Source organism: Thamnophis elegans, chromosome 2, assembly GCF_009769535.1.
Source record: "Thamnophis elegans isolate rThaEle1 chromosome 2, rThaEle1.pri, whole genome shotgun sequence".
In the NCBI taxonomy this organism is placed as follows: domain Eukaryota; kingdom Metazoa; phylum Chordata; class Lepidosauria; order Squamata; family Colubridae; genus Thamnophis; species Thamnophis elegans.
In genome coordinates this window covers 125,568,354-125,593,883 of record NC_045542.1, presented here as the reverse complement: position 1 = coordinate 125,593,883, position 25,530 = coordinate 125,568,354, and the positions used below count along the sequence as shown (strand labels likewise).

The 25,530-nt window shown below is 35.0% G+C and overlaps 1 protein-coding gene across 2 annotated transcripts; it reads left to right on the top strand.

Annotated features, from left to right (window-relative positions):
* Positions 1-1,089: 1,089 nt before the first annotated feature.
* On the top strand, positions 1,090-24,848 carry EDEM1 (ER degradation enhancing alpha-mannosidase like protein 1). Of its 2 annotated transcripts, XM_032210993.1 has the most exons (12): positions 1,090-1,673; positions 5,584-5,656; positions 7,921-8,024; positions 9,300-9,471; positions 9,893-10,076; positions 12,898-13,072; positions 15,329-15,449; positions 16,265-16,435; positions 17,387-17,460; positions 18,216-18,312; positions 19,769-19,954; positions 21,532-24,848. In XM_032210993.1, the coding sequence occupies exons 1-12, from the start codon at positions 1,180-1,182 to the stop codon at positions 21,619-21,621; spliced, it is 1,941 nt and encodes a 646-aa protein (XP_032066884.1). In that variant the 5' UTR covers positions 1,090-1,179; the 3' UTR covers positions 21,622-24,848. The 2 variants fall into 2 exon arrangements, with proteins under 2 accessions (XP_032066884.1, XP_032066885.1); XM_032210994.1 differs by lacking the exon at positions 5,584-5,656 and having other exon boundaries at positions 1,596-1,673.
* The last annotated feature ends 682 nt before the right edge of the window (positions 24,849-25,530 follow it).

Sequence of the window (25,530 nt, the reverse complement as noted above, 5' to 3'; positions counted from 1 at the left end):
TTCTCTGGCGTCCTCCAAATAGAAATCCCAGATGGTCAAGCCAGTTTTAGGAAGGGCAGACACATTAGTGCAGATGTAAGCTAAATAATACAGAAAGTCAAAGAATACTACACATTATTTCATTAATTGAATATCCCTTGAAAAATGGGAATCCTGAAACATCTCACTGTCCTCATGAAAATGCTATACACAAGACAGAAGACACGGTTACTCTACAACAGTGTTTTTCAACCACTGTGCCGCGGCACACTAGTGTGCCGTGACATAATGTAAGGTGTGCCGTGGGAAAAACACTTTATATATAGTCAATATAGGCACAGAGTTATTTTTTTTTAACATTTTCTAATGGTGGTGTGCCTCGTGATTTTTTTCATGAAAAAAGTGTGCCTTTGCACAAAAAAGGTTGAAAAACACTGCTCTACAACATGGACACCATCCAGGAAAAAAATACCCACGTGGTTGGCAACGGCTTGATGGCAACCAATCAAAAAGCGATTAGTGTAGTGAAAACACAGAAATCACGGAAATATGTAGCAAAGCCTTTAATTGGCAGCAAGAGTTTTGGGGGAACGACAAGTAAACTCCCGTTTCCACCAGCCAGTTAGCTAAACTGCAAATCTCGCCCCCTGCCGGGGACTACGCGGCCAAAAGGCCAGCCAATCCCCAAGCTGGCAAAGGTGCAGCGATATCGCTCCGCCCAAAAAACTAACCCATTCTTTCTGATTGGCTAAGCCGTGCCGGGGAGACAAAAATCGCAGCGCGCCACATCAACTCTTTTCTAAGGTGAAGCCCTACCCACACGCGTTCCGCGGCGACAATCACCCTTGGCTGACGTCATTTTCATCCGTCGGCTCTTCGGTCGGAAAGCCTATCGGGAAGTTTTCGAAGGCGAATCCGAAGGCGTTCTTCGCCAAGTGTCGCAACGCTCTCTTTCTAAACCCTGCCTTCCCTCTCCTCCCGCGGCCGTAAGTCACACCCTTGGCTCTTAAAGTAGACGCGTTGTCCTTTGGGGGCCGAGGCGGAGTTGGGAGGAGGAGGAGGAGGCGCGGCGCGTCTTCGCTTTCGGGCCCCCGCCCGCGCTTCCCCAGGCGCGGAGGAGCGTTCTGAGCACAACTTCCGCGAGAAGTATGCGCGTGAGAGGAGAGCGCGGCGGCTGCGGCGGCTGCGACTCCTCCGACCATGCAATGGCGGTCGTTGGTGTTGGCGCTGCTGGCCCTGAGACTGGCCGGACAGGCCCTCCTGTGGCTGGCGGGGCCCAGCTTCGGCTTCTACCAGCAGCGCCTCCGCGCCTTTTCCTGCGGCAGTCCGGCCAAGGAAGGAGACCCCTCTAGCTCGCGGTGCCTCAAAGCCCCTCACTGGGCCTCTTTCTTGGGACGAGCATGGGGAGGCGATAGCGGCGGCGGCGGTGATAACAACGGCGAAGGCGGCCGCGGGAAGAGACCCGGCCCCGCCGCTGCTGCTTCTTCCTCTTGGTCCCGCCGCAATGGCGGCGGCGGCGACGAGTATGAGCAGCGCTACAACCGGGCTTTCCCCCTTCAACTGCGGGCTCAGTTGCGCGACGCCGCCCGCAGCATGTTCTCTTTCGGCTACGACAACTATATGGCCCACGCTTTCCCTCAGGACGAGCTGAACCCCATCCATTGCCGCGGCCGCGGGCCCGACCGAGCCGACCCGTAAGTTGCCACGGAGGTGTTGAGGGGGCCGAGAGGGTAGATGGTTGCCCGCTTTGGCTCTCGCTTCCCCCCCCACTCCCGTTGTTTGTATTCTGGACGTGGGGTGTGGAGAAGGGGGGCATTATGTTAGTGGCATCCTAGGGGAGGTAGCTGCCTCCTTGTCTGTAACTTAAATGGACAGTGAGTGATTTGGCTTTAGAAAGAAAGTTAATTAACTGCTGAGTTAATTACTGTGTGAGGTTCGTTGGAAGCACATTTTCAAAAGATAAGTATAGCTTTTATCCTTTGGATTCAGTCATCTCTCGGTGGTTAATGTGTTTCCAGTTCATTACTATCCATTGCATATATAAGAACAATTATAAAATGCCCTGATTTAGGTATCCTACAATAGCAATAAAAGTCCCCATTAGTACGTGTACAAGAATCGCAGGATATGAACAGATGAAAGGTTCCGATAGTGATAATAAAACAGAATTATTTTTTACTGAAGCCTTCCACTTCTTTGACATAGAAGGATTTAGTATAGGGCGACAACCATAATTCAATCGTCTTTTTCAAATACCTTTTCTTATATTTTATAGTCTAGCGTCTGACAGAATTATATTGAATTTGGTGATGGTATTTTGCATGTTGTTTATGCTTCTAAAGATCCTTGACCTTCTTGAAAATTGCATAAGCGTTGCTTCATTCCTCCCAAGAGGAATCTTTCTCAGGTGTAAATACTAAGCTTAGATGCTTTGAAAGTACTAATACTTTATTTGTATGCCTATCTCATACAGCCACATATATCAACCTCAGAGTGCTTCTGAATAGTTGTGCGTGTATGGTGTGGTGCACTTTCTAGATTCACAAATTTAAGGGGACATGTCTCATATTTTGGGCAAGTCGATTTAAAAGCGAGTTTTATGACATCTTAAAAAAATAGTGTACTCTTTTCTAAATAATGCCAATCTAAGAATATAATACAAACCCTGATGGATAGTTCTATCTAATCTTCTCTTATAATTGCTAACCATAGTAATAATAAATAATATTGTGGGGAGCAATAAGCCATTCTTAGTGTAGTTTCAATTGGCATTGATTTTGAGGACAAAGTATGTGTATAAAATCCATGGTAACCAGTAAGGCTGTTTAAATCACTTGGAATAATTATATCTGTACAGCAAAATCATGAGTAAAGCATTCATTATTTAAGTAGTTGTCTTTGCCAGAGGGTGGTAGGTCCACTTTAACAGCTGTTTCTGTGAATACATTCATAGAAGTGATCTTGTTGGAACTGCTAAATTAAAGCAAACTTCCAGAAAATGTATATTGCTCTAATGAAAAATAGCTATTGATAGTTGCTAGTTCAATATAGGCTTTCATGGCTATGTAATCCTTTGTTATATTTTAGATTTTAATGGACATAGTATGATTGTTTTTGACAATCCTGAATGCCTTTGTACTTCATTGGATGCTTCTAAACTTAGATGATATTTGAGAATAGGGCATTCTTTTTTTAAAAAGCATATTTTTACACATACTAGCCTTTTCTTTATTTTTAGCAGCTGTAAAATCTTTTTGCTAATCTTGGTGATTAATATTGCACATTTCACTTTACATGTGAACTAGTATTGTAATGCATATAATATTGGCAGCCTTTTTTTAAGTGTGTTAATTTATCCTTCCATGTGCATTCCATTTTATTTTGTAACAATGATATTTGTTTACCATTTTATTTGCAGTTTTGAAATATTCTTCTGAAACCACTTGTCTTATTTTTTGCTTTTAGTAATCTTAAAACATTAAAGCCATCACCAAATGTAGCCCTATCACTTTTCATCCTTAACTTTAGAGATGATTCATGAATACCTTAAAAAGTCCCAATACATTGAGAGCCATATAGCCATTAGTTTCTCAAAAAATGCACAGCTGTTGCTCTTTCCCCACCTTCCTGATTATATAAGATATGAATTCTTAGATTGCTACAGATTTTAAATAGTTTCTAAATAGAAAATATTTGCAAAATGGCAGTTTTGCAAATATTTGCAAAAATAAAACTTTTTATGGAAATAATAATATATATCTGTAATCAATTTTCATCTGACACAAATGGTTACATATAGAAATAATGTGAGGTTGACTTCCATATTTGATTGGAACAAAGATTCTTGGAACACGTGGAAATCATTCAGATTTCGTAGTGGACTTAATTTTATTAAAAATTCTTCAAAAACATGGCTGTTTATTAGAAGTGCATTTTGTAAATTTGAACATTTATTAGAAATAAGGTAATATAATGTGCTGTCGATGTTATCCATGCTATTCTTTAGATAGTATAATTGTGCCTATTTTCAAACATATGTGTCATTAAGAAATACAGTTCTCTGATTTCTGCAGTCATTCTTTCCAAATAGCCTAGATTAATCTGATTATCGGATTAGACAGATTATTGTAATTAGCATAAAACATTAGGCAGGTAACATGCACACGTGTGTGTGTGTGTGAATATAATTGATATATGTTGTGTAGCGAAATATTTCTGTAATCTCAAATTTTTGCAGATTAGATTTATATATAGTCTTGTGTCTTTTAACAGTATTTCTGATGTTATCCTGTTAGAATAATTAAACATTAAGTAAATATTAACATTTTCTAAATAGCAAACTCTCATTTTGGTTATTTTTTCTAGGTATGTATAAAATCTCCAGTGTTCTTGGTTGATTGTCTTTTTTTTCAGGACAGATGTTCTTTCTATATTTTTCATAGAATTATCATAGATTAACTATAGCTCATTTTTTAAAAATCAGACTACAATTAATTATAGACCATTTCCAGAGAAGTAAGTTCCATTTCTTGAAAAAAAATCTAAATATGATTAAATATCATGTTGTCTATAGATATTTTTCTGCAGAACAGTTATTCTTAATCATTAATATTCTAAATAGAAAGTGTTTGCTGTATTAGAGTAAAAAATGAGGCTTTTTGCAAAAAAATAATTGATGTCAGGGCTATATGGTATTTACATCAATTTTTACTTTAGAAAATTTACTTACAAGGGACAACAGCTTTTCTTTCTGTCATTTATAGCACTTCCTGCAGCTCCAAGCTTGAGCATAACATAAATATTTCATATTTTCTAAAATCATGTAATGTGCTGTATAATATGCAGCCTAGTCAAAAACAGTGCAAAAAGTCTTAGGCCAGTTTGTAGAGAAAAAATCTCCCATGTTTATAGAGAGTTTAGCATGCATTTTTAAAGGAACTTTATTTTTACAATGATAAGATGCTATTTGGGCTGAGCAATAGGTTTTTGCTTCAACTATTTTCTACAGGAAAAAGATACTTTAGGGATAAATAACTCTGTGCTGTAAGATGAGTCCAATTTGAGTCCACTTTTTCCATAGGTCATTTTGGCTAAAATCACCTAGTGGAGAGTCCAATACTTGTATATTGGACTACATTAGTTGTGATATAAATAATAGATTATTGTTTAAAATACCATAGGTATCCAGTTTCTAAAATCAGATTTGCTGAATCTACTGAGTACACTTGAGTACTCCTTTTAATCATAATTAAAACTTCAGTGGAAATAAGTGTCAGCTACTTTGCTCTTGTAAGTTTCGTGCCATGATATTAATATACAATTCCAAACATAGTTTGTCTACAAAGTAAATAAAGGTGGGATAAAAATCAAATAAATGAAAGTGTTAATAAATAAATGAAAATATTAACACTATGAAAGTGTTAATATTATGTTTAAATTATATAGCTGCAGCTGCAATCTTATCCCCTTATTTAAGAATATTTCCCTTAAAATTCTTTGGGATGTTCTTCCAGTTAATGGTATGTAGAATTAGGCTATATCACTGAAAATTTACCTAAGTCTTTTTAAATTTGGTTGAACTAACTTTAATGAAATTTATTTCAGTTCAAATCTGAATATCAATGATGTCCTGGGAAACTACTCGCTTACTCTGATTGATGCATTGGATACCCTAGCAGTGAGTTAAATCTATTTTTTTTATTTCTGAAAGGAAAAACAAGTACTAGCAGAAAAATATATATCAAATTTCGCAAAAATATCTTCATTAACACAGTGCCCAATCCCTCAATTTTGTAATCTAGAAAATTGCTAAAGAATATTTTCCTAGGCCAATATTGACAAGTCCTGATCTTGCAAAGTTATGAGAAGATCCCTTTCTTTAGCCTGTAATAGGGAGGGTTTCCCCATCTCCCTATTCATGCTTGGCTTGAGAAATAGGCTTAAGCAAGAAGAGAGTCTTTTCTACATGCCACAGATTTAAGAAATAGAGACGTTTGTAGCAACCACGAATTTTACAATTAAAAAGTTTTGGCACAGAGGTATTGTTGTTAGGTAGCTTTATACTTTAATTAATTAGGTAATTTAGTACTTTAAAATATTAAATATACTTTAAGATATTGCTTTTCTATTCCATGTTATGTTAAGTTCCTTGCTAGCAGAGGTAGGGGAGAAATTATTTCAGTTCATATTTTAAGGTAAAGCTAATCATTTTATATTTCTCAACTAAGCCACATTTAGTATTTTATATTAATAGATTTCCAGGTTTTGTAATGGAGCTATATGAACAAAAATAATACACAAAAATATTTGTCATAAATAAATATGTAGTTGTAACAGCAAAACTATGCAGGTGGCCCTTGGTATTTGTGGTTCCATGGCCCATGACTTTGTTTATCATTGCTAAAAAGGCACCAACTTGTGGTAAAAGTTTTCATTTATCTGCAGCTTTGCTTTGTGTTTTTTTGTAACAGTCTTCCAATATTTGAAGCACTGTTAACAGAGAAGAGGGGGTCAACCTATTCTCCAAAGCACCTGAGGACAGAAAGTAAAGGATGGGAGCTTTATCAAAGAGAGATCCAACCTAGAATTAAGGAGAAATTTCCTAACAGTAAGAACAGTTAATCAGTGGAATGGCTTGCCTCCAGAAGTTGTAGGTGCTCCATCACTGGAGGTTTTAAAAAAGAGATTGGACAGCCATTTGTCCAGAATTGTATAGGGTTTCCTGCTTAAGCAGGGAGTTGGACTAAAATACATCCAAGATCCCTTTCAACTCTGTTATGTAATTCTGAAAAATGACTGAAAGGCTTTGCATGTACTGTATAATAAAATAAATTTTTCAGGGTTTCATTATATGGTTCTTTGGCTGGAATAAAGGCACACATAAGAGGACCATTTAATTATTAAAGGGAATATTGTTTATAGAAACATTAAGAAAAAATATCACACAAAGTTAATGTTTTAGAGCAAATGTTCATAACTGCATAATTTTTGTAGGTGTGAATTTTAAGAAAAAAACATAATGAGGCAGGGATTGATTAGGACTTAAAACTGGAAAAGTGAATTGAAATTGACAGATTTGTCCAGCTCTTCAAATAAATCATATTGAAATAATTGATTTTATTGCAAGCTGATCATTTGACTTTTTTAACCTCAATGTTGTTAGTAAATCTGTTCTAGCTGTGTGCCTATCACTAAATATTTTATCATGTTATTAAATACTTTTAAAATACATGTTACGCATTTAATCCTGCTTTCTCCCCCTCTCTCCCGGCCTCTCTGCCCCTCCCCTTCTCTGCTGTCGCTAGTTAAGTTAAAATAGTTTTTGTAAATTAACACTTGATTCCTCTTTTGTTTTAACCTAATGGGTTCACTATTGTCTGTAACAGTATCATAAAACACTTTGTAGAAAATCTTGATAATAGAAATATAGATTGTCTTTGACTTATGACCAATTGTTTAATGATACCTTCAAAGTTATGGCAGAAATGAAAAAGTTAATTATGATCCATCCTCGAGGTTCTAACTGCTGCATCACCCCCTCAGTGATGTGATTGCATTCCAGGCGCTTGACAACCAGCTGATATTTACGACTGATTGCATTGTCCCATGGTTATGTGATCGAGTTTTGTGACTTTTTTTGCCATTTTCCATTAAAAAAAAATTCATCTGCTAAAGTGGATTAGGATTTACTACCACATGGTTTGCTTAATCAGGGAATTTGCTTAATGGTCATGTGATTCCTTTTATTGCCACCATAAAATAGAATCCTATTATGTAATGACTTAACAAAGAAAGTTCTGGGCTTAATTGCTTAATCATAAGAGTGGATTTCTTTTATATTTTGATGACATTAATTGCAGATATTTAAATTTTTCAAATTTAACAATTTTGGTATAAAAATGTGCGGAGAGTTTTTTCAGATCTTTTTTCTTTTTCTTAAAGGTAATGGGAAATTCTTCAGAATTTCGGAAAGCAGTGAAGCTTGTGATAGACACAGTAACATTTGACACAGATTCAACTGTCCAAGTGTTTGAGGCAACAATTAGGTAAGATGTTGCTTAAATTTGACAATACTGAATATGAATAATACATTCAAGAAACTCTGGAACAAAATTTATTCTGCTTGCTCTAACTGATGAGATTCACACTATCAGTTTCATAAAACAATAAATTTAAAGCAATTCATATTATGGTTTAATAACTTGGGTGTATAATTTATAAATTATAACTTGACTAGTTCTTTTAATGCAGCTGCGCATCCAAATCAAAGTAAAGTTTTGCTCTCCTATTTGGCTCAGTCTTATCCAATAAGATGATATATATTCTACCTGGCAACTATGAAATGCAGGATTAAGGGACAAAGTCAGAACTTTATGATTAAGAAATACTTGTTTTGAATGGATTTAAATCTCCAAGAATGCATGAATTACATTTATAAGTACTGAAGGACCTTGTTGCCTGAACCTTTATTTAATCTTTGAGAAATCTTAGAGAATGAGCAAGGCCAATGTAATTCTTTACCTTCAAAAAGGAGATAAGGAAACCGAAGAAGGATTCTTGTAGATGAAATAATATCTGGGTAAGATTTATTAGGCTTTAAACTGAATACTATAAGGATAGAGGTAGAAACCCTGAGGTAAGCACCACTGATAAACACTTTTATATTACAGAAAGTGAAAGCTGAAATGTCATTTTTAAACCACTCACCTCAAAAAATTAAAGTAAAAAAAGAACATGGATTCATAAGGCATGAACTGTGAATGGTACAATTTGTAAGACAAAATAATAAAAGGGAAAGGAAATTGCACTGTGTGATTAAAAATATTGATTCACAGAAATATGTATTAATGAACATGAAATGCTGTCAAGAGCATTTATGTTACAAATAAGATGAGGAACAAATGAAAACAATACTGTAACATCTCGTATCACTTTCCCATTCAAGAAAATGTGAGTTCTTCCAAAACCAACTTGCAGTTCTTTCAAAAAATTATCATTTGTAGCAATGGGAGACGTCAATTGTTCTGACATAAGTTAGAGCCGGTTCTATCAAACATTATCTTTCTAGGAGATCCCTTTTTGTTGATGACGGCATGCTCCATCAGAGGTTGGAGAAAGGCACAAGAACTTTTAGGGTGTTTCTATTGCTTTATTATGCTTTTCTGCCTTTAAAAATTCTTATTGCTGTGTTGAGATCTATTGATATAGACTATACATACATTGCCTTACTGCTAATATGTGTGATCATATGTTTGATCGTAATTCTGTTATTTCACAGATATTGTCTCATTTAAAATAATAACTGATATAATTTCTTTTAGGGTTTTGGGAAGTCTGCTTTCAGCCCACATAATAATTACAGATACCAGGCAGCCTTTTGGTGATATGACTATTAAGGGATATGATGATGAACTGTTGCATATGGCTCATGACCTGGCAGTAAGGTTATTGCCTGCCTTTGAGAATACCAAAACTGGAATTCCTTATCCAAGGGTATGTGTAAGAACAATTGCCAATTTTCAGGCAAAGAAAATTCAGTCTTTTAACCCAAAGTGTAACATTTAACTTTGTCTTTTAAAATGTTCTATGTATACTTGTTCCTCTTATCACTATCTACAAGATCAAGCTGAATTTGTCACTATCATTGTTTTAATATATTTTGGAAAGCAAATTTTGTAGTAAATATATTGAATGAACTTCGGTTTCCTCAAGGATTTCAGTGTTCTGATTTCTTGATGGCTAAATATTGACATGGTCTAAATATCCCTTTAAGATCATTTCTCTGTGGAATATGATGCAAGTTCATGACAGAGCACTGATGAAACGTCTGTCACTAACTTTGAAACTTCAAAAGATAGTAATACAGATGCTTATTCCTTAGTAAGCTTGTATTTAAACCTTCATATCTTTGCAGGTGAACTTAAGGACAGGAGTTCCTTCTGGAAGCAATAATGAGACTTGCACTGCGGGGGCTGGATCATTACTGGTAGAATTTGGAATTCTTAGTCGGCTTCTTGGGGATTCAACTTTTGAGTGGGTTGCCCGTCGAGCTGTAAAAGCCCTCTGGAACTTAAGGAGCAATGACACTGGGTTACTAGGTACTTATCTTTTTTCCTGGATATCATTCATATCACTTTTTGGTTTTTATTGTTCTGATAGCTGAACCTTCATATTCTTATCGATATGAGAGCAGAATCTTTTGCCGCTGAATTAAATAGATCTCTATAGACATTTCCAATTACTTGGGATATTAAATTAATCATTACTTTATTCTTATCATTTATATTAGGTTTTTTTTTTTTAGTGTGTGGCACATGTTAGCTATGGATCACCGAGGTGGCTGGCTGCTCTGTGAAAGGATTTTTTTCGGGTGGTGTTATTTTTTACCTGCGGGATGCCTGGATGCAATCAGGGGAGGCTCTTTTCTTGTCCCTACGCGATTTATTCGCTCATGGGAATTGAGCCGCCAACCTCAGCGTTGCACAGGCCCAGTGTCTTACCATGTGAGCCACCGCGGCCCCCTATATTAGGTTGAAAATAGTTCTAATCAAATGGAACTTCTAATCAAATGGAATAAGTTCATTCCTGTTATTTGTATTTTCCATTTATTTGAGTTTTTTGAGTTCAAAAAGCAGTTTTGGTGGTGTATTTGAGAGTAGTTTCGAAACACCTGAAATCCAGCATGCATTCTTGTTTTTAAAAGATCCAGAGTAGTAGTAAACACTGATACTGTGGCAACCATTTCTGAAACATTGCAATATATTTGTGGAGTCATATAGCACATATTTGTATTTTGAGTCAATATGGTTAGTAAGACTGATTCTGATGTTTTTTAGGAGTCTGATCTTTTCTGGACAAATTAGATGAATATCCATAATTTAGAAAAATAAGATAAAATGATTACATTTAGATATAATTCATATGTTGTGTGGACATTGGAAAATATAAGTTCATATTGCAGTATTGTATATTCTAAAATACAGCATAAAAGCATAAGTAAAAGGCATATGTAAATTTACACACAACACATCTCTTGGATCAAATAGACATCAAAAATTATTTTTTATACCTTATGTTAAAGCACATTTCAAGATTTCTGTTCTTGTTGGGAGTTTAAATTTGGAAAGAACCCTTGTTAGAATTCATGCTTTTGAGTGCATGTTGAATACTGAATAATTAAGTAGCAGAAAATTCCATGAAAAAGAAAAATATGCCCAATATATTGAATCTTCGCTTTGGATTTAGAGTATGGACTTAGTCCATCTGTCAGTTAATGCTAACAAACCTTCAATATGCTAACAGACCTTCAAAGTAAAAGACTTATTTCAGAGTATGATTTGTACTTTTGCATATATGCGTAATTTGATTTATACTGTTGAGTTTTATTATGTACTGATCTTTGATGGCAATAAAAATTATAATTACTTTAAGAAATACACAGGGTAGAAAATTCTCTTTCTACTTAAACTATATCTAGAAAAGAAGGAAACGTGAGACATGGAGAGAGTTGTTTTTTGTCTAAACACTTATTCAACTAGCAATATGCCAGATGAGAACTGTCTTTTCCTGTCAGAACAGCTCATAGGTGCAAAGAGATGACTCAATCATCAGCAATTCTTAACTGTCCATCCTGATAATAGATAGCTGATAAATAGCTCATCTAGTTCTGAAATCTTTTGTGACTCATTGTTGCAAATAACAAAAAAGCCAATGGGTTTTTATGCTCTGGGTTCCCCTAAGCTATAGGACAAGGTGTGTCTACAATCCATTCCTTAGGTCAGGTTGCTATAAATGAGTCATGGAGAATCATGCAATAGAAAGTAAACCATAGATATGTAGAATGAAATACACATCTAAAGCTAGAACTATATTGTTTCTAGTTCTCAGCAAATCATATTTTTCTGTCTTAAATTGATTGATTGATTGCTAAATCAAATTAATAAATGTAAAGGTTTCTAATTGGAATGTTTAAAAAGGCCTTATGTGAAATCCTCTAAATAATAGGCTTTCTACCCATCTACATCCACTGACTAAAAAAGAAGGTTCTGTGATTGCATAGAAGCTTTTCTAAGGTGACATAGAATGAAGGTCTTTTTAAATGATTAATTGCCTTCTCTTCCCAGGAGGTTGAGTTGTGCGTGATTGACTGTAAACAATTGTAGAAAGATGAATTATGTGTACATGGAAGCTTCTGCTGACTTAGATAATTTATCAATGGAGTGGACAAATTAGATGTAATCCAATGTTAATGCAGCTTTGAATTTGGTTTTATCTTTTTTTTTTATAATATTGACAATTGTACAGATCAAAAATCTCTAGTGTGATGTTATAGATGTGATGCCTGCTAGATTTTCTGCTTATGTCCAATAATACCTTCTCTAAAGTTGTTCTCCTTTACAGCAAAACATATGAAACAGCCATAGCTTATTTATTCTTTGTCTCTTAAAATAATACTTGTGTTTATTATTATTACTATTGATGCTGAAAAATACATTAAGTAGATTGGATTACATTTTTTATGTAGTGAATTATCTGCCAATTTTAATCTAAAATAGTAAACTCATAATTTCCTTTCAGAATCACAGATAAATATATTAATAAAGAATATGGTTTGATAGTTGGCCATATATAATGCACTTCATATATTTAAGTAAAGTGAATAAGGTGTTTACTTATCCAAAAGTATTCATATTTGAATATTTTGAATATCTTATTGTACTCAAAATTACGCTTGTTTTTAATATTTAGATCCTGTGTGAATTTCCATAAATAGATGTTCTTTAATTTAGTATTGTACAAATATGGGGATTTTATTCTCCCCTGAGAGTTGTTTAATTGAATTATGATTTAGATATGTGCATTTATATTTAAGTAATATTCTCTTTTCTCTTTCTCCCTTTCTCTTTTCTTGTTTCATAGGTAATGTTGTGAATATTCAAACTGGCCATTGGGTAGGAAAACAAAGTGGCTTAGGAGCAGGCTTAGATTCATTTTATGAATATCTTTTGAAATCATATATCCTCTTTGGAGAAAAAGAAGATTTAGAAATGTTCAATGATGTTTATCGGAGTATTCAGAACTACTTAAGGCGAGGGTACGTGAATTATGGGTGCTATTTTTAAGTTATTATAACACTGTTTGGAGAGCCAGTTGGATGTAGTGGCTAAAGCATCAGTCTAGAAACTGGGAGACCATGCATTCTAGTCCTGCCTTAGGTACAAATTCAACTGGGTGGACTTGAACCTGTTGCTCACTTTCGGAAGAAGATAGTAACTTGCATAATAACTTGCATATATCTTGCCAAGAGAACCGTGAGGACTACTCAAGTTACCAAGAGCCAACGATAATGTTGGCTCTTGAAGGCAATAAATAAATGACCATTGAGTGGCAGAAAATATGAAATGGATTGATTCCTTCTATGTTATAAATAGTCCTTAAGTTAACCATTTGTTCAGTGAACAAAGTTACAGTGATACTGACTGAATGATATTTATATATGGTATCCAAAGTAATAGAGATTTCTGCACTCCAGTGGTTACATGATCAAAATTTAGGTGCTTGGCAGCTGCCCATACTTTACAACCAGGAAAGTGCTTCAACTCTGCCTCACCTGTCCATCACTCCCCCATCTGTGCCCTTTTGATCCCAACAATATGTGCCCCCTGCCACCCTGTACTCTTCTGACCCCACTGATCTTTGTCATAATCTTGCTCCAGCTTTTGACAAGATGGCTATCCTGGCCCTTTGCTGGGCAGCTGCTGGCCGCCCAAGGCTTTCAACTTGAGGTTGCACATGGTGGTTTTCGCAAGAGATCTCAGGAAACAGACCTCATGTGACCCACCACTGCCCCATTAAGGGCATGGCCCAGCAGCAGGAGGAGTAAGAAGTGGTAAAAGTCAGCTGGAATGCCGGAATACAAAGCAGCAGGGAACTTATGGTGGTCTGGGTGGCTGCAACTGGGCCAAGTTGGGGCTTCTTGAGGTGGGTGCAGCTTCAAACCATGTTACAGTGTACCAGATTGGGCTGTCTAGTTCCATGTCATCCTGCTTGGCTAAGTTGGGGCAGCTGCGGCCTCAAGTGTCTCAGAGGCTTCTGGCATGAGCCATGAAACCACTGAGATTCAGCATGGCAAACAACCCCAGAACCATGTGATTCTGGACCTATTTGCCTAATTGCAATGTAGGTTGCAGAACAGCAAAATGGCGGAAGTGGTGGTGGTGGTGAAATAGGCAGTTGAGGAAGTTGCAAGGGAGGTAGATCCTCAACTTGGAAGAATCAAAGTTCAGGTTGGGAGGGATCAAGCCAGGAATGACTTTGATTGGGATGGGTCCTCGGCTCATGACTAGTAGAATTGGGCTAGTTATGCCAGGATTGCTATCTCAAAATGATGCAGTTCCAAGAAAATGGAGGTTTATTACCATATTGCTTAGCAATGAAAATTCTCATCCCAATTGCTGTGCTAAGTCAAGGATTATTTGTATATTATTTCACTTTTGGTTTCTGAAGAAAACTTATATATTTTAGAATATTTTGTTAAAAATTGTGAGTTAACTTTTCCTTCCAAACCATATTTCTTTTGGCCTTGCCTCTTATTGACATTATTTCCCTACAGTTTTCATAGACATATTACATTATACATGTAATAAAATGCAGCCCAGAGTCAGAAAAAAAATGTCTATATTGTCTAATTCTTAGTAAGTGTACTAATAAGGGTACCCACAATACTTAGTAAGTGTATTGATATTTGTTGGGCTTTTAATTGTTCTCATCATTTCTTGCCCCATACAGTTAAGGTACATCTCTGGGGTTGGAGCTGTATTGGATACTATTAATACTGTATCTATAATATAACATGTACTTTGATTTTAATAATGCTCAATACTTATTACAATTTTTGGTATAATCCTTGCATTGAGTGGTAGAGAATTAAAAGAAATACCATTTGATATCTTCTTTGAACCAATGAATATGCATGCTTGTTGATATAGTGCCTTGAGTTAGGACTTGATTTTCAGTTACCCAGTTTTCAGAACGGAAATTTTAATACCTGTTAGGACTATTAATTGCACTAACAACAATAATACTAATTTAACTTGCCTGCAACCTTAGTGATTCTGGGTGGCTCATAAGCAAAGAAATTACAGTCATAATAATAAAACATAAAAGATGAAGATTAAAAGATGGCACTCACAATGAAATGAGTCTCTCCTATTGGGTGATATCTGGGTAATCACCCTGTATAGATTGCATGCCGTTTGATCATAGGAACTAGAATCATGGATAATTCAAATAATTGTTCCTCGCTTGCCTTCAAATATTGGTGTGAAACATTGTACATCATTTTTCATAGGAGGGAAGCCTGCAATGAAGGTGAAGGAGACCCACCTCTTTACGTTAACGTTAATATGTTTAGTGGTCAGCTTATGAACACCTGGATTGATTCTCTTCAGGCTTTTTTTCCTGGACTTCAGGTATTTCTTCTGTAGTGGGGAGAAAATAGGAAATTTGAAATTATATATAAATTATATATAAATTATATATATATATATATATATATATATATATATATATATATATATATATATATATATATATATATATATATATATATATATAATTGTCCCTAGGGAATGTAATGGTGCTTCCCATCAAATTATTTATTTCGGGGATGCTTTACTTCCCATCAATGCAAATAAATCATGATATTGCTTTACTTATTTACATAACGAAAATAGCATATGGATGTCTCAGAGTGGTATTTTCAACTTGCTTTAGGATGAAATAATAACCCTAACTCTACTCTTGAGTCACAATAAAGAGTATGTGTCAGGGTTCCAAATAACACCCCCAATGAAAAAGGACCCCAAGGCTTGAGTTTCCTCTTCCTTATTAGAGATGTCATATTGGCACATCTGGGAAAACCTGAATCTGAACCTTTCCAGGTTTCCCCCACCCTAGTGAAAATTCAATTCCTTGCCCAGCACCCACACGTCCGTCACATGGCCCAATCAGGCACTGTTCAAAACTTGAGATGCCTCCCAGTCACCTCATCGCAGCTGCAGGGCAAGGTGGCCTTGACTTTCTGAGAAAGAACATTATTTTGGCTATATATAACCCACACTCTGTATAATCCCCTCTCCCATTTCCTCACACTAGAAAATGTGGCATGCCTGAAGTCCCACAGGTAAAGGATGGCTTCCAGGTCTGAAATATTGTGCATTCCATCTTAATAAAATCAACTGTTCAATGTAATGTAGAAAGTTTTATTTTTGTTATTTTGCTTCAGGTTTTAATAGGTGATGTAGAAGATGCCATTTGCCTTCATGCATTTTATTATGCAATATGGAAACGATATGGTGCTCTTCCAGAGAGATATAATTGGCAGTTACAAGCACCTGATGTTCTTTTTTATCCTCTAAGGCCCGAATTAGTAGAATCTACGTATCTCCTATATCAGGTATTTAACCTTTTTTTCAAAGCATGATTTTGAAATACAGTAAGTTATTCATTAAACATAAAATCTGTATTATGTTTACTGCTGAGATGTGACCTTTTGCACATTTTAGAATTGGTCGTCAGCTACTTTTTATATATATAATAAGGATTCAAGTCTTTGTTAGGCCAGAATAGATCAACACTTGAAAATAGTGCATAAAGAATTAGAAAGCTAATTGTAGAAATTTCAGCACGAAGCCTTTCTGTACTGTTAGCTCTGTGATCTGTGGATTGGACCGCTATCTCTGCTGGTTAGTGAAAGATGCTAGGACAGTGATGGGAGGCTAGAGGTGGCTGATGGAAAATATATCCTTGAGTGAAGAGAGTTGTACCCTGCTCCAAAATAAAAATTGTGTGGCCCAGCTATTTTGGATATTTACCAACTAGTATCCACTCTTTTTTAGGGAAGATTGCTGAGCAGGTTGCAGACATCTAGGATTAGATGGATTATTTTTAGTTGAGATTCAGGCATGGGTGTGAAGCTGAAACCATGTTGTTTTGATTAATTTTAATTGGACGAGGACAGTGTGAATTCAACTCTCGTGATGCTTTTAGACTTTTCAATGGTTTTTTGATACCCTAACCACAATATTCTTTAGAATGCCCTTGAACTGAAAGGGTTGGAAGTGGGTGGCACTCTATTGCCAAAGATGTTCCAGTGAGTTATTTTGGAGGCTGTGTTATGGTATTGTTTATAATAAGTTTTTGCATGAACTGAATGTTCTTCTGTTTCTTCAGCTTCTTTGCACAGTCTGCATTTTGAATCATTTGGTTGATTTTCAGTTCTGGCATCGATTGCATTAGTTCAGATAGCTTGCTTTTGCACAGCCAAAATCAAGCTTCCTTTTCTTTTTTTTAATGTTATATGATCATATGGCACCATTTCTTACATTTATTTCCTTTCTTTCATTAGGCCACAAAGAATCCTTTTTATCTTCATGTAGGAATGGATATTCTTCAGAGTCTGGAGAAGTATACTAAAGCAAAGTAAGTTTTCATTATAAATTACTAAATCCTTGCAGAACTGAACTACGTTGTTGTGACATAATTCAAATATATATACCTTCATAGTGTTAACCTAACAATTGAATTTGAAATCCCATGTGTGCTTACATGATATAAGTCCTACTAATTTAATGTTGAGTGAATATGTAGAATTGCATATGTTTTGTTAGAAAGACTAATAGGAGTGCTTGGAACTGTGTTAAGTGTTTGAAAAAGAAATATTTTAGACATACAGTAAATAAACCAGGTTTTTTCAGTTCTGATCTTTACCTCATAGGAAATCATTCTTCCTTTTTAAAAATGTTTTTGAATATAACACATAAAACTAGTAGTATGACCCTACACCTGAATTATTACGGTTGTTTGCAGGTACTTCTGATGCCTAGGTTTCACCAGATAATATGAAGTTTTGTGAGATTTTTGTTCATTTTTTCCAACTTGATTAGAAAGTTGCTGCCATACCATATTATACAGCTGGATTTCTGAGAGAAACAAAAGATGTTTCAGTTGTTGCAGTATCTCTGTTCTCAAAAGAGGCAGTAGTTCTGTTTCTTTTCTTCATTGCTGTTGAATCTCTGGTCTGACTTTGTAAAATTGAGAGCTTCAGAGCTAACTGGAGAAAAACTATGCTACCCAAATTGCGAGCTCTTTATAAAGCAACTATCTTATTTCTTAGACCTTTGCTATGGAGGTTGAAGCTAAAAAGGGGATGAAAAGTGTTCAATTCTGTTTTTCAGATGTGGTTATGCTACTCTTCACCATGTAATAGAGAAATCCAAAGAAGATCGGATGGAAAGTTTTTTTCTCAGTGAAACATGTAAATATTTGTTTTTGGTAAGTATGCTTCATAGGAGCACTTTTTCTTTAAAACAAACTTTATTTACTAGAACTGCAATTAGGAACACATTTTTGTTATAGTAAAATACATTTTAATGTTTCTATGTATATTAAGTATGTTGTTATTAAAATGTTAAACCAAGAATGTGCATAATAAATACTGATACTTTAATGGAACTTTGCTGTCTGATGTACACTATTACTTGATGTATATTCCCTCCATTCAAGAACCAGTGAATTACACCACTGACCAATGCCCTGTGCATCCCATATCTGAAACTATATCCCAATTTCTGAGGATCCAGACAATTTGTTTTCTAAAAAACCTTTGCACCTACCCGCTACCCATTTTATCTAAAAACCTTTCCTAAAAAGGGAAGGTTGACATGGCTGAAAAGAGAGATTACTCTTCAATTACAGGCCTACATTCTCAAAAATCCAGGCAATCACACTTCTCCTTGCTGCCTGAAAGAAATACAGAAGGTAAGGATCCAAGTCACTGAGCTCACAGTGGAGAATTCTGTCCTCTTCATCAAGTTCTTTGAATTCTGGTCACCTCACAAGATTCTGCTTGAATTACTTACTTAACTTAGAATGACACTAATGATAATAATATGATGATAATGCTACAACATACCTCGTAAATAATATACATCAAGTAATAGCGTATATCTGTTTTTTAGATTACTCCATAATCCTTGACACTATTACCCATGGTATCCATCTGGATATCTAAAAAGATTGAGAATTGGGCTGTGTTCTATAGTTCTGAAAATTGGTGGTTCTAGTTGATATTGCGGTGAGAGAATTAATTGATCCAATGGCTCCCTGGATGTTGGGTACAACAGTGCTTGGTACTCTCTAGTGTTACTTAATGTTTTTATAAAACCTCTGGTAAAAGTAAATTATTTAGAGGTGAGATCCCATGAATATGAAGATATCTGCATCTACTTTTAAGCTGAGCAGGAGTTGCTAAGGTTATTCTGCTCCAGTGTTTGGAAGCTGCAAAGTTCTGGATGGGACAAAACAGACTGCAATTGAATCCCAATAATCACATACTGCTTGTTTGCCCAGAGAACAGCGAGTTGGGACAAATGGAGAGCAGGAAGTGACTTTGAAACTAGGTAGTTTCAGTAGTTTCTCTCTCCCTGGGGAATATGGCACCTATATTATGTATTGCATCTGCAGCCCTATCTTTTCACAGAGCAATCAAAAAATATTTGAAAGAACGTTTAGAGGTAAAGAGCCATTTTGTGTATTGTTTTTAGTTCCTGTGTGATTTTTTAATATTTTGTTTATTACAATATTATTATTGTATCATACGGCATCATCAGGTATTTATGAGTTTTTGATCTCCCACAGTCTCTGGAGTGAAATGAGATAGAAATATTAAAAAATAAATAATAATATCCTCACACTTGGAGTATTACATTTATATATTCTTAAATTTCAGCTGTTTGATGAAGAAAATCCTGTGCACAAATCAGGCAATAAGTACATGTTTACCACAGAAGGACACATAGTATCACTGGATAAGCGCCTTCGTGTTTCAGTAGGGCAAAATACCTCCCCTCAGGAGCAGAAAAAACCCGGAAAGATAAAGCCAAATGAACTAAAAGTAAACAACTCCATTTCTAATGTAAGTATAGGCCAGTGTCTTACATAGTTTGAATCTATAAGTTTGGTACAGCCGTTGTCTGATAATCTGTTTAATAGGCCTAAATATATTATCTCTCTTCCATTGATAATGCCAGATACAGTATGAAAGAGTTAGAATAACAAAATCACAAATTGATGGAATTGTAAGGATATACTTGAAGCTCGGTCCTTTGTAGAATCAAGACACTATCTTGATCACTAAGTATTCCACCTTTATCCATATTATATATGGCAAGGGTGTCAAACTTGTGTCATCACGTGACATATTACAACTTTTCCTCTTTTCATTAAAATGGGTATGGATGTGGCCACTGTCTGATATCATGAGTTTGACACCCCTGATATATGGTATTCAAGCCAGAGTGGTATAGTGGTTAGACGTCAGCCAGAAGCTGATTGCGTGACTTGGAGCTAGTCATTCTAACTCATTTCACCAGGTGGTTATTTTAGAAAACACTATACATTCTGCCTGAATAAATAGGTGCAATAGTAACAACTTCTCCAAGGTATGTTAAATAAGCTAAATGAATTAAAATTGTATACTGGTCTAAGCAGGTTTTCCATTATTTTAGCATACAAATTCAATATTGCACATGCTTTGAGATTATTTAAGATTCTGGATACACAGCAGGGTGTATCACTGTTTGTAAAGTGACCCAAGCTTTTTCACATTTGTGGACATTTTTAAAAAGAGGCTGCTTTAATAAATAGCAAAGAAGAGTGTTTGCATGAAGGGTGAAGTAGTACTTTGGAATCAGTCTTAAAGCATGCATAGTTCCAATAAATTCTTATTATTCTTGAAATACCTGCAATATTCATGTTTGTGGTGCAATTGATGAGGCAGCCTGAGCTTCACAATTGTATGCTGAGGACTGTAAATTGCAAATCCCCAGTTTTTCATTGCAAGACTGAAATTAAGACTGTATTTTCTCTCTGTCTCTCTTTATTTTCATTAATTAATTTTCAATTACTATTCTTTCCTTTCACATTTTTTGGGAGTTCAACTTCCAATACAGTGCTCAAAATGCTAAAGCAACTTTTCCCCTGACTAAAGTTGTCTGCCTTAATGGTACCAATAATGAATTCAGCTATTTTCAAGTTGGATTCTAAATATAATTTTATTTTACAAAGTGGGAAAGACATGCACTTTTTCAGGGGAGAATTAATATCTGAACAAGCTAGAGGTGGGTAGGTGTAAAGCAGATTAGTTAGTCAGGATGGTACTCTATTCAACAGCCATGTTTAACTATTTTATTTCTATATTGCTATAGAGCTAATAAGCAATACAGGTACGTTGAATTGAATATTTGCTCTAGGTCATTTCAGTTAAATAACGTATTCCTTGTGAAAGTCAGTGTAATTCATTTTTTTAACCTCAAAATGTAAAATATCTGCATGTTTGTAATTTTTGGATATTTTTTTTAAAACGTAATAACAAGCATTGTTATTGTTGAGTGTTTTAGGGAGATTCTTTTTTGACAAAATGGTTTTTGCCGAAATGAACTTTAGAAAATTTAAATATCTCCAATTTGAACTTAAACAAATATCTATTTACAGTGTAACAGAGTACCAGATGAGAGAAGATACCTGCTGCCTTTGAAGAGCATTTATATGAGACAGATAGATCAGATGGTGGGTTTGATCTGAATAGTTGTGAAATAATGCTAAGAAGATGCAAGACAACATCTCATTTGAAGATTATGTTCCTCTTGAATTACAAGGCTAACAGCAAATGCAGGTGCTTAAGTAATCACCCATTGTATTGAGAGTTTGATCTCTTGTTGAAAAGAGCATTCTATGTTAGATTGCAGTTATTGTAACTGAAATGGAGTAAAACATGGCGTAATACAAATTAAGATCTCATGCATCAAACTTCACAGCTCATATTGCTGATAGTTAAGGTTCCTTTAGTGGCTTGCACCTAAAATGCTGCCTTGCTATCACTTATTTGTCTTCCAAAAGAGAACATTTGGAAAGAACTTGCAATTTAAAATATATTTCTTAAGAAAAAAAATGGTGGTAAGAGGAAGAAAAGGGAACGTGCAATTACTTCCACCAAGTTGAAAGGTTTCACAAGCAATGAATAGCACTAATTATTGCTCAGGTAGGAAAATGGCTATAAGTTCTGGTTTACCTAAAATATCTTGCTGAATATATCATAATTGAAGCACAGCTTGCATAACAGCCAAGCTATTGCAGGACTATGTTCAGGACTAACATCATATTGGTTGATGTTGCAAACAGTGTTCTTAATTTGATTTGCACATCTAAGGGTGTATGGAGTTTACTAGTTTCTGAAACCGGTATTTTTCTTTTCTTTTTTTAATGTGCCTTCTGGTAGATAAAAAAATGCAAAAAAAAAAAAAGAAAAGCAAAAGCCATTCAGTTTTGCTCACTGAGTGGCCTTGCGTTGCTGATTTGTAGACTTTTGCTATGTTTTTATGTTTTGTATTTATTCTTTCATGCCTTTCCTAGAAATCAACCTGAAATAATACAAAATTCAAGTATTCACATTCCATGCAGTCCTAATATGCAAGCTATTGGAACTAGTGCCTTGTTACTTTGTGTCTCAGAACAGAACCGAAGAGTTTAGCTCAGTCTTTCCTAAAGTAATTTTAGGTTAATTGTATTCCAAAACTTAATTAGCTTCAGAACGAATATTTGGGAGTTGTATACTTTTCAGACTCATTTTGAACTGAATATTTTACATAAGATTGTAACCTTTACTCTGGACAAGTATTTTTAATTTGGAGGACATTGAGAGGAACCAATTCTGTAAGAGGTTCTAACGTTTAATTTCAACTTTAATAATTGTGACAGAGTTTTCATTTGCCTGAAAGTGATTGTATTGGTGAATCGTTTTTAAGAATGTTGGACTGAAAGAACCAAAATGTCTGTAACCACAGGCTTTATGTATTTCTGAGGAGTAAAATATCTCATGTTCTCCATCACCAATCCTAACCCTAACCCCAAATTATTCTCAACGGCTAGGAGAGTTAAAAATATCTACTTTCCTACAATTATAGAACACAACTTTACCATTCTTGAGGATTCTCTCTCAGTAGACTGAAGCATGATTATTATTTCTCATCAAAGGATAAACTTGGCTTAGATTCCTAATCAGAAGCAAGATAACCTAGATCACATCTTAAATATTTTACACCATTTAAATATTCTTTTTATTACATAATGGAATCTTATTCTTTATAAAGTATGTTTTGTGTTATAAATCACATTTTAAGTTAATCAGATAACATTGCAAATAATTAGGGTTTCCTAAGTCTCTTTGGCAAACAATAAATCTCAGGGATCTCAAAATAGGGTTTTGTTTGCCTAATAGATTTTGTTTCTCCCTAAAAGTTATTTTCCTGTTTCACAATTGCTATTTTTTTTAAAGTAGGCAAATCAGAATCCACAGAGAACAAAATTCTGTGAAAAATGAAGCAGTCTCTGTGACTGAGTTTAGATCTAAATTGTTCCCCTCCTTCCAAAACTATCTCTAGAATATTTGACTTAAGTACTCATTTAGAAGCCAAACATTTTTATTAGTATGTCCAAAACATATTAGGACAATGTAGTTGATAAAAAGTGGAGAGACCAATTAGTTATTCAGTATCAGCAGGTCTGCTAATCCTAAAAAACTGAACATTGTAACATTAGCTGCATTGGTAGGAGTACCCAGGCTTCTGAAGGTTAGATTCCTTTAGAATCATGGCCTTTTAAAGTAGAAAAATTCAAGCCAGTTTAGAGGCATCTCATTCTTTATATTAGCTTAGTAGATTTCTCAGCATTATCAAAGTCAACTCCATCCCTGTTATCTGTCTGCTTTTTACTCGAGCGGTTGAGTGTGTAGGAAATAAGGTCTTAATGCTTCCTTGGTTTGAGGAATGGATTTCATGGACCATAATAAGCACTTGGTATGAAGGGGAAAAAACCCAAGCCAAAGCAATTTGGTTTACTGCTATAATCATGTTGTCAAGGCATGTAACTTCTTGCAACAAAACCACATTAATGTGTATGAGGACTAAACCTCTCCAGTTCAGATTGTTTTGCTACACCACTTTTCAAAGTTTGTGCCTGTTAAAATGTTAAATATACAAATTTGAATTTTTTTTAAAAAAAAGTAAAGTAATAATTTGAGATGTAGGGATTTTTTGGAAGAAAAAACATGTTTGTTTTAGTCAGGTTACTAAAGTTTAAAGTTCTGAAGTTTATGGCACTAACAAAACCAAGTGAACCTCAAGAAAAGTGCTACAAGTGATTGAATCCACATAATTCTGTAGAAATTGATTAAATTGTACCTTTAGCATGGGATTTGTTGGATTTGTTGACTTTAAATCCCATCAGTGCTAGGCAGCATGTTCAATAGTGAAGAGTGATGGGAATTGCAGTCCAGCTATTTCTGGAGAGCTACGTACTACACTATTTTTTAAGTTGATTTCTTACTCTACCCCTGTGTTGTAATGATTTCAGATGGATACCGGACAAATTGATACAAAGTCCTTAAAACTTTCTGAAAAGATTATAGAGAGCAAACTCAAATTTTCAAATGAAAAATGTGAAACTCTCAGTTCTATCTGGTAAAACCCATGTTTAGTTCATGAAAAATAAGTTGACCCTTCTATTACAAAATTAGTGCTAAGGCCAAATCAAAAATATTGTTCGGGTAATTTGCCAAGTCATAATTTCAGGCTGAATTTTTCACTATAATGTGCAATATGAATTTTTCTAGCCTAAAATGGCATTGTTATAACATGTATATAATAGTGTGGGAGTTAAGGTTGATTTTTTTAAGAAGAAATGTTCTGGGAATTGTGAAGATTTGAAAATGAATAAATTTTACATATAATTTGTATTAAAGGATTATTTCTTAACTTGCTGGTGTCTGTCATTTCTGTTATAGATACTAAAAAGTTCTAAATTATATTGCATGGAATAGGAACTTGTTTTCCATATGGATGAACATGATACCCACATAAAAAAACCTACTTGAGTCTGTACGGTTTTGTCCTGGGCAGGCTTTTTCCTTTAAACAAGAATCCACCACAGGCTTTAATTTCACATCATAGTTTAAGAGCATTATAAAATATAAACAAAATTATTGTAAAGGGAAGATAATGCTAGCTGTGTTCTCATTTGTCTGCATGGAGTTTTAAGCTTAAGCAGCACTCAGGTGCTGCAAGATTGATAAGGAAATGTATTAGCCCTAGAACTTGAGAGCCAAGAGCTAGTATGTTCAAGGATTGTGATTTTCTTACATTAAAATTAAAAAGAAAGCATATTTTAAAGGATAAGAATAAGAACAAAACTTTTCAGCTAACTGTGTAACATGCTAGATTGTGACTTAAATATTAACTGACAGTATGAAAGACTTAGACTTAGAATAACTTTATTGTCACTTCAAATGTACACTAATTGGCATACGGTAAATGAAATTTCATTGCATACAGCTGTCAAACGGTCACCACCTCCAATATACACTGCATAAACATGACTAGATAAATACAACATTATGCACATACCCAAATATATTATATGATACAGAGAAACAAAGAA

Coding starts and splice junctions, on each gene's coding strand:
- EDEM1 (XM_032210993.1), top strand. CDS start 1,180: ATGCAATGGCGGTCGTTGGTGTTGGCGCTGCTGGCCCTGAGACTGGCC. Junction 8,025..9,299: donor GTGTTTGAGGCAACAATTAG/GTAAGATGTTGC, acceptor AATTTCTTTTAG/GGTTTTGGGAAGTCTGCTTT. Junction 17,461..18,215: donor GAGAAGTATACTAAAGCAAA/GTAAGTTTTCAT, acceptor TCTGTTTTTCAG/ATGTGGTTATGCTACTCTTC.